At 32.5% G+C, this 10018-nt stretch overlaps 1 protein-coding gene across 1 annotated transcript; it reads left to right on the forward strand.

Annotated features, from left to right (window-relative positions):
• Window positions 1–257: 257 nt before the first annotated feature.
• LOC123204812 lies at window positions 258–701 on the forward strand. The gene has a single exon (XM_044621616.1). It carries the CDS (start codon window positions 258–260, stop codon window positions 699–701), a length of 444 nt encoding a protein of 147 aa, XP_044477551.1.
• The last annotated feature ends 9317 nt before the right edge of the window (window positions 702–10018 follow it).

Here is a 10018-nt window from a genome sequence, read left to right on the forward strand (position 1 = left end):
ATTAATTGCTAAAATGTGAAACATTTATGTCATAAACGATGATTGGGAATATAGTGAACTTTCGATTCTATGTCTTATGTGATATATTTTAATTTTTAATGCACAATTGTGACAATAAAATGTGTATATATCTTATTGTTGGTGTTGTGTTGCGTATCTCTGTAGTTATGTATTGAAATGCTTCAAAAAACAGAATTACCGATTTGAATAAGGGAGAAAGATTGAATGGAGATAATTATAAAATATGGAGAATGAGAATGCACTATATCCTAGATGAACAAGATGCCTTGGAAGTTGTTAATCAGGTTATGGAAGAGCCCCAGCTGAATGAGGGGCAGAATCCTAATAATGCCCAACATAAGCATGATATGGACGCTTATAATTCCTGGAAAAAGAAAGATTCAACTGCCAGAGGAATACTTATCAGCTCAATGAATGATGATATTGCTTATCAGTATGAGCAATTTGAAACTACAAATGCTATATGGGTGGCATTGAAAGAAAAGTTTGGAGGAACAACCGTCTCTAAACTAAGGCAGTTAACCATCAAGTTCGACACATACAAGAAAGTTCCCAATAAGCCGATGAAGCAACATCTAAGGGAAATGTCGAACATGATAACTGAGCTGAAGAAAGCTGGGTATGAAATGACTGATGAACAGCAAGTGCAGGCTGTTATACGATCTCTTCCTGATAGTTAGGAGCACATGAAAGTGAACATGACCCATAATGACAATATCAGGACTTTTAATGTATTGCTCGCCATCTTGAACTAGAAGCTGAGCGCCTAGAGGCTATTGGACCAAATGCTCAAGCATATGTTACTGAGTCTAGTTTGAAGAAGTTTTCTGGCTATAAGAGAAAATGGTAAAAATCTGGAAAAGGGAAAGAAATCGTCCAAGGCCCTGTGAACAAAAACAAATGGTTCAAGTGCAAAAGAGGCAAGTGCTATGGGAAAAGAGATAAGTCTAAACTGACCTGTTATAACTGTGGTAACAAGGGTCATTTCACCTGTGAATGCACGGAGCCGAAAAAGGTATTGTTTTATCTTGTCTCAAATTGTGAGATTTATGTTTCCAGTACCGTTTTCTTAGCTGAATCTCATCTTATGTGGACTGTAGATTCAGGAGCCATAAACCATGTAGCTTGTGACAGAGACACTTTCGTAGAATTTCATCGAATACCGAGGAAAAAACAGTGGATATATGTAGGTAATAATACCAAAGTTGAAGTAAAAGGAATGGGCATATGCAAATTGGTTTTATGCGGTGGTCAAACATTGTACCTACATGATGTTTTATATGCTCTAGAAATTCGATGAAATTTGGTCTCTATAATGGTTCTGTTAAAACTAGGATATTGTTTTATTTTCTCTGAAGACTTAGTCAAACTTTATTATAACGATATGTTTTATGGATGTGGATTTATGTCTGAAGGTTTTATGGTGCTGGACACCTTAAATTGTATTAATGATAATACTGTTAGTTTTTCTTTATTTGTAACTCCTAATACTCTAGATGTGGATGCAAATAAATGGCATGCTAGATTAGGGCATATTGGCCAAGAAATAATGAATAGACTGGCCCGTGAAGGTTTATTAGGACCTGTCACGAAATTAGATTTATTTATTTGTGAGTATTGTCTAGCAGGAAAAACTAATAGAAAACCTTTTGGTAAAGCTGTTAGAGCTAAAGTTCCTCTACAACTTGTACACTCAGATATTTGTGGCCCTATGAATGTTAGAGCTAGAAAGGAGCATTCTATTTCATCACTTTCATAGATGATTATTCACGTTTTGGTTATGTCTATTTGATCTCCCATAAGTCAGAAGCAATAGATTGCTTTAGACATTATATGAATGAGGTTGAGAATCAGTTGGACAAAAGAATAAAAGCCTTGAGAACTGATCAAGGTATGAATATTTATCCACCGAATTTAAGCAATTATGTAGTGGAAAAAGAATTATGAGGCAATTAACGATTCCCAAAACTCCGCAACAAAATGGTGTAGTGGAGAGACAGAATCGAACACTATTAGAAATGGTTAGGTCTATGATGGCGCAAGCGAATCTTCCAATTTCGCATTGGGGAGATGTTTTATTGACTGCGACTTATATACTTAACCATGTGCCCACTAAGTCAGTAACTTCCATACCTTATGAGTTATGGACAGGTAGGAAACCTGAATTAAATATGGTGTGCCCTTGGGGGTTTGTTGCATATATCCATGACACATTCCATAAATTCGGAAAATTGGGTCCAAAAGGCAAAAAGTGTATCTTTATAAGATACTTTGAATACTCTAAAGGGTACGTGTTCATAAGAGAGGACTCTGATGGAAGAATGACTGAAATAGAATCTCGAGATGCGACATTCATAGAAAATAAATTTCCTAAAAAGGGTGATATTGATAAAAGTGTTCATCTGTATGAAACGAAAGAGGAATGTGGAGAATGTGCATCCCAACGACCATTAGTTGTGTCACAAGAGACGATGTCTCTACCTGTTACAGATAGTAAGAGTAATAAGATAATGCTCCAACCTATTTCAGATAGTGGGAGCAAAGATCCTCAATTGTGTAGGAACGAACATTCTCGAATCCCCAAGAGACATTTCAAAATTGAAAATGAAGTTTTCATAACTACTCCTCCAGAAGACGATGAGCCTAAAAATATCAAAAAAGCTCTATCATCCCTCAATAAGGAAAAGTGGTAAGAAACATTAGAGGAAAAAATGAAATCCATGGAACTTAACCAAGTTTGGAGTCTAGTGGACTTACCGCCGGGTCGAAAACTCATTGGGAATAAATGAATTCTCAAAATTAAACGAAAGGCGGATGGCTCAATAGATAGATACAAAGCTCGCCTAGTGGCAAAAGGCTATACCCAACAAGAAGGTATAGATTATGAAGAAACCTTTTCGCCTGTTGTGAGGTTTACTTCAATCCATGTCATTCTAGCTATAGTAGCACACTTAGATCTAGAATTGCATCAGATGGATGTCAAAATAGCTTTTCTTAATGGAGAGCTCGATGAAAAAATCTACATGGATCAACCTGTAGGTTTTGTGGTAAAAGGCCAAGAGTGCAAAGTATGCAAGCTCTAAAAATCTATATATGGCCTAAAACAGTCATCAAGACAATGGTACTTAAAATTTCATAAGGCGATATTGTCTTATAATTTTAAGATGTTAGAACAAGATCATTGTGTTTATGTGAAAAGAGCTGATGACAAATTTGTAATTCTATCTCTTTATGTGGATGATGTGCTGATAGCTGGGAGTGATTTGGAATACGTGATAATCATTAAAAATTGATTATCTGTAAATTTTGACATGAAGGATATGGGTGAAGCAGATTATATTTTAGGAATAAAAATCAAAAAGGATCATTCAAAGAGACTTTTGGCTCTGTCACAAGAGCATTATATCCAAAAGATTCTAGAACGATTCAATATGGGAAACTGCAAGCCCGTAGATAATCCTGTGTCAAAAGGCGATTCATTGAGCTAAGATTTGTGTCCAAAGACTCAAAACGAAAGAAATAAAATGTCTCTAGTACCATATTCAAATGCGGTTGGAAGTCTCATGTACGCGATGATGTGTACTCGTCCTGATATATGCTTTACTATCAGATTGGTTAGTCGATATTAATCGAATCTAGGAAGGGAACACTGGAAGGCTGTAAAGAGGATATTGAGATATCTGAAAGGCACTGTAGATTATTGTTTATGCTACCAAGGAAAGGATTTGCGTATCATTGGCTATTCAGATGCTGACTGGGGTGGTGATTTGGACCAACGCAAATCAACTTTAGGTTATGCTTTTTTACTCCAAAATGGCGCTATATCTTAGAGCAGTAAGAAACAAACGTGCATAGCCTTATCTACAATGGAAGTAGAATTTGTAGCATATTCTGCTGCTATGCAAGAAGTTGTTTGGTTGAAAAGTTTTTTGAGAATTTGGGTATATTGGATGCAGCAGTTGGTCCCATAGTTATGCATTGTGATAATCAAGCTGCGATAGCTTTCACAAAGGATCCCAAATTCCACAATAGAACCAAACATATCGACACCAGATATAACTTTGTCAGAGACATCATTTCGAAGAAGGAAGTGATGGTACAATATATTTCTACGCATAACATGATTGCTGATCCTCTAACTAAACCGATCTCAAGAGATGTATATCTTGCACATGTTAAGTCCCTTGGTTTGTGTAGAATATGATAGATGACTTGTTGAGTATTTATTGTACTTGTAACACAACGTTAGAACATCAAAAAATTTGAATTTATTTTGTGTTTGAATTCATGGTGTTTATGGATATACACATTGTTTATTTTGAAATCTCAACAAGATGATAATGTCGCACAAGTTTGATTGGCTCTCTCACACGAGCAATCGCCTTTGACGCTGAGGAGAGCGTGCAAAGATGAGACATATTTCTTGAGGTTGATACCGCTAAAAGAGCACACTTAGAAAATGAGAATTGCTCAAGAAATAAATTATTTGATATGTCGCCTTGATGATTAATCAAGATGATGTCATGACTTGATAGATTTGAAAATGACTGATTTGGATCCCCCACATCCAAATAACTTGTGAATGCCAAATGTGAGTTTTTAATAGATAAAGATACCTACAAGATTGGAGAAATGATTAGGAACTCAGGTTAGGCGCTGAGTGCAACAACTGAACTAAGATCTATACAATGTTGGTAATGACATTTTGAAAAGATACACATTGTAGCACATGATTCATACCATGTGTGCATGAATAAGATGCCCGTTTAAAGTAGTGGAAAGATGAATCCCTGCTCCTTCACTATGTGAGACTTTATGAGGATTACCTCATGATGGTACCCTTTGACTCTTTGCTGTTATTTGATGTTTATTCTTAGTATTGCTATCTTAGCTTGGAACCTATGACCATGAATGATTCGGTCTATGGAACATGATTAGAAAAGTAGCTAAGTTTAAATTGAGAATTCCAAGTAGATGAGGAAGACTTATATATTACGTGTGTCCATTGGCCGGTCGATCATGTCACTCATACAGGAGATTAGACTTGATCATGGATACATAAGAATATAACACAATAATAAATGAGAGATTAAAGGGAGCTAGTGTTATCGAGTAAGTCTGGGGTGTTGCGAGACTAACGTTTTATTTTTATTTTGGGTTGAAGCGACTATGTTATTCCTAACAGATACATAGTAAATTAGCTCCCAAGTACAGGTTGCTCATAAGGTCGCACGACACATTTGCTAGTATGAATTGCTTTGTTCTGTAAGATTTCTGTAGAAGAGTATTGTGATTCAGATCACCCCATCATGTGTGAATGAGAGATATTGGATCCGGTCCACCCATGATTGGTTGACCCGATCCATTAGGGTTACAAATTCAAGACTAACCTATGATATGCAATATTCCAATATTGCCTTTGGCGGTTATTAAAAATAACTGCCACTCTCTCTCTTATTTAATAAAAGCGTAACTTTCATTGGGAGGTTGAGAGAGGCAGAAAAAACACTTACGCTAAAACAGAAAAGGAATACAGTACTCTTCAAATCAATTCTCTGGAAGAATTCTTGCAGTAACGAGAAAGCAAAATCAGCAAAGTGTGTTGTGGATACTCCCAAGAGTGCATCGAATCGCCAAATCATCATCGATTGTCAGATTCAGTAAACCGGGTATACTTTCTGTGATCTTGGAATTAATATTGTTTATGCTTACAAGTTGATTCTAACTCTTGTGAATTCAAACATTATCAAAGTAAATGAGATCCTAATTTCATAGCTCATTTAACTTTGCATATCATGAAAATCCTTAGTCCTTTTGATTGGGGCAAAAATCTTTCAAGACCAAAAAATTTTTTCCAAATGTTTGATCCTCTTGGTTGTACAAATTATGATTACCAAAATGCATGGTTCTATGTTCCTCTTTGTCAAAATAATCAATTCAGGCACTCATAATTGATTTACTTTAAAAAAAAACACAATTTTCAAATTCCTATTCTTCTTTATCCAATAATGAAGGTTATTTGGTCTTATACCAGATATCTTCCTATAAATTGTACAAGAATCTTACAAACTTTTCTAAACAAATTTCAAATTTTTCAAAGAGAAGCCTATTTTCAAACGATTCTTCATTTCTCATGAAGATTTCACCTATCATGGATTCTTTTATGGGATTATGCAATTGTTGGTTCAAGCACCCAAGTATCCCAATTGATAAGAAAGTTCAAAGTAAAATAGTGGGAAAAGTATGATTGTTCTCATGTCACAAAACAAAAAATTCAATCTTATTTATCTAACACTCTTCAAATAACAAATGCAATTAATCCAGAAATTGCAAAGTTTCTCCAAGGCAAATCAATGTCTTTATCTTCCTTAGCTATATCTCAATCAAAAGAAGAACTCAAGCTCCAACTAAAAAATTTGTTATTCCAATTATAGGATGAAAAAGAGTCTAGCAATGAAAGCTCAAATTCATCAGTCAACTATGCCCAAAGCAATAAAGATGACTGCTATGAAATCCTCTAATATTTTCAAAATGATTCAATCAAGAGAAATTTCTCAAAAGGCCACTAGCTCAAGATGTTGGGGTAAGAAATTGCTTAAACAAGATATCAAGCTCAAAATCCTTTTGGATTCTCAAAGAATTGAAGAATTTTTTATGTTGAGAGATCTTTGCAAAAATCATTTGCCCTTTGATCTCATCCAAACAATACCTGTTAGGTCAAAATAATTCTTAAAATTAATCAAAGAAAGTGATGTCCACTTGGCTATCTGAAAGCAAAAGCAAAAAATTCCAAAAAAAAAAAACTTTTCATGAAAAATAAATGAAGCATGATCCTTGTTAAAATTACAAAGATTGAAGAATCTCAAAAAGATCACCAAAGCTTCAAAAGTAAAAGGCATGTTTTTCATGTATGCTTCTAAAAAGCAAGGTAAAACATGTTTTTACTCTTTTGCAAAATGGCTACAAAGGTGAAAAGTCTCTACAAATATGTTCAACTATCATTGCAAGGCTGCTAAAACTCATATGCAAAGCTGGTTCAAAGGCACGCTATTCCAAGGTTTACCTGCAAAGATGCTCAATGATTTCCATGTCTGCTCCTTGCAAGGCTAAAAAATTGTACAATAACTTAAGCTAAGAATTTAAGCTATGTAATAATTATGTTTCAAAAATAGTGAAAAATTTTAATATAAATGCATCAAAGTTCTTAGAAGAAGAACACAAGTCTTTTGTATTACCCTTTCTTTAATATCAATAAAATTCTCTCAATTTTCTCACATTCTAATTTTGAAGATTTTTGGATTTGCAAGTTGTAAGTATTCAAATGACTCTAGGAACACCTTTTATAGGGTTACTACAACCATTTGTAGTTGATGAAAATGGAATTAGAACTAACATTATCGGAGAAGAAATAATTTTTGAATTCATCCACAAACCAACAAAAAAAAAATCTTAACATTCTCTAAGAAATGTCCACTTAAAAAAAAGAAGTAAACAATATTATACAAAATAAAGAAAAACATATATAGTATCTCAAAGAAGAATGAAAACAACAAAAAATCAGAGACCAACTCCAATGAAAAGAGATCTAATAAAAATTTTCAAATTTAAAAACTGAAATAGAAAATTAAATATGTTTTGATGTCTCAAATGCTTTTTGGGAAAGAAAGAAACATATTGTAGGATTTTCCTATGAAAATTCTTTCCACAAAAAATATATTCCTATAAAAGCAAGATCAATCCAAATGAATGCTAAGCTAGAATAACATTGTAGAAAAGAAATTAATGATTTATTATAGAAGAAACTAATCTAAGCAAATCTCTTTGGAGTTGTTCAATTTTTTATGTCCAGAAAAATGTTGAATTAGAAGGAGGAGTCCCAACATTAGTCATAAATTACAAACCTTTAAACAAAGTTTTAAAATGGATAAGAAAATACAAAAAAGAAAACACCTATTACAAAAATTATGCAATACTAAAATATTCTCAAAATTTGACATGAAATATGGATTCTAGCATATACAAATTGACCAAAAAGATAGATACAAAATTGCATTCATAGTACCATTTGGACAATATGAATGGAATGTGATGTCATTTGGATTAAAAGATACTCCATCAAAATTCCAAAGGATAATGAATGAAATTTTCAATCAATATTCAAAATTTCTAATTGTATATATAGATGATTTTCTAATTTATTTATCTAATATAGATCAACAATTTAAACATATTAGAACGTTCATTCATATAATTAAACAAAAGGGATTAATCATGTCAAAAACAAAAATAAGTCCTTTTCAAATAAACATAAGATTTTTAGGACATAACAAACACAATGGAACAATAATAGCTATTAAAAGATAAATAGAGTTTGGAAATAAATTTTCTGATCGAATACCTGATAAAAACCAATTACAAAGATTTTTGGAAGTTTTAACTATATTATGGATTTTTACCCTGAATTAAGCCAATTATGCAAACCTTTATATGAAAGGTTAAAAAAATCCAAAACCTTGGACAAATATTCACACTCATATAATCAAACAAATAAAAAGACAAATTATCCAGTTGCCTTGCCTTCATATAGTTGATCTTTAGGCATTTAAAATTGTAGAAACCAATGCCTTAAACATAGGTCATGAAGGAATTTTAAAACAATTAAAAGAGGGTAAAAAGCAAATAGTTCAATTTACGTCAAAAGCTTAGAATTCAACCCAAAAAAAATTACTCTACTATAAAAAATAAAATTTATCCATTGTTTTGTGCATTTTAAAATTTCAAAGTGATTTACTAAATGAAAAATTTCTTTTACGCATTGATTACAAAACTACAAAAAATGTTTTACAAAAAGATATTCAGAATATAACATCAAAACAAATTTTGCATGAAAACAAACAATCTTGTGTGTTTTTTATTGTGAAATTAGGCATATCAAAGGAGAAGCTAATTCCCTATCTGACTTTCTCACTAAGGAATTTCTTCAAGGGAGGTGAACTATGCCACCCAAAACTAGCTCAACCCAAAAACAATCAAAGACATCCTATGCTCAAAATTTCCAAAATTTCAAAACTTAGTTTGAAATTGTTTCTCAAGAAGAAACATAAAAGAAAGACAAAGACCCAAAGCAAAAAGGCATTGCCTCAACCAGCTCTTCCCCAAGCTCTAAGAATGAAGAATCTAAGCTTGGACAAAATCATTTTAACGAACTCCGAAAATGGTAATGCCTGTTGTTGAAGAAAAGAACATTGAAGGAAGAAAAGAAAAAATCTCAAAACAATTCTTCCAAATTGCTCTTTCAAATCTAAATATTTTCTCAAGATATAAAAATATTAAAAAAAATTTCTTACAAAAATATGAAAAAAGAAGTTGAAATCACTCTTTTCAAAAATAAAGAAATTGAAGTTGTCACAATTCCTCTCAAAACCCTAAAACCAAGACAAAAATATTTTTCAAAAGAAGCTTCAACAATTGGCCTAATCTTGGAGGATGCATTTCAAACTGAAGATTCAAAAATTTTGATCAAATATATTTTTCCAAAAGGATTTCATTACATGCCAAGTGATATAAGGAAAACCCAAAAATTGTATGAATTTATTTTAGTTGATTCTAATTTTTGTGAATTCAAACATTATCAAAGTAAAGAAAATCCTAATTTCATAACTCATTCAACTTTTCATATCATGAAAATCCTTAGTCTTTCTAATTGGGACAAAAATCTTTCAAGACCAAAGAAATTTTCTCAAATATTTGACCCTTCTGGTTATATATATTAGGATTACCAAAATGCATGGTTCTATGTCTTTCTTTGTTAAAATGATCAAGTTAGGCACTCCTAGATGATTTACTTCAAAAGAAATACAATTTTCAAAATCTTATGCTTATTTGTTCAATGGTGAAGAATATTTGGTCTTATACTAGATATCTTCCCATAAATTATTCAAAAAACTTAACAAATTTTTCAAAGCAAATTTTAAATGTCCTTAAAGAGAAGTCTATT

The sequence above is a fragment of the Mangifera indica genome, chromosome 20 (genome assembly GCF_011075055.1).
Source record: "Mangifera indica cultivar Alphonso chromosome 20, CATAS_Mindica_2.1, whole genome shotgun sequence".
NCBI classification, from domain to species: Eukaryota; Viridiplantae; Streptophyta; class Magnoliopsida; order Sapindales; family Anacardiaceae; genus Mangifera; species Mangifera indica.

What these genes read in the sequence shown, in the direction of transcription:
- LOC123204812 (XM_044621616.1), top strand. Translation starts at nt 258, where the DNA reads ATGCACTATATCCTAGATGAACAAGATGCCTTGGAAGTTGTTAATCAG.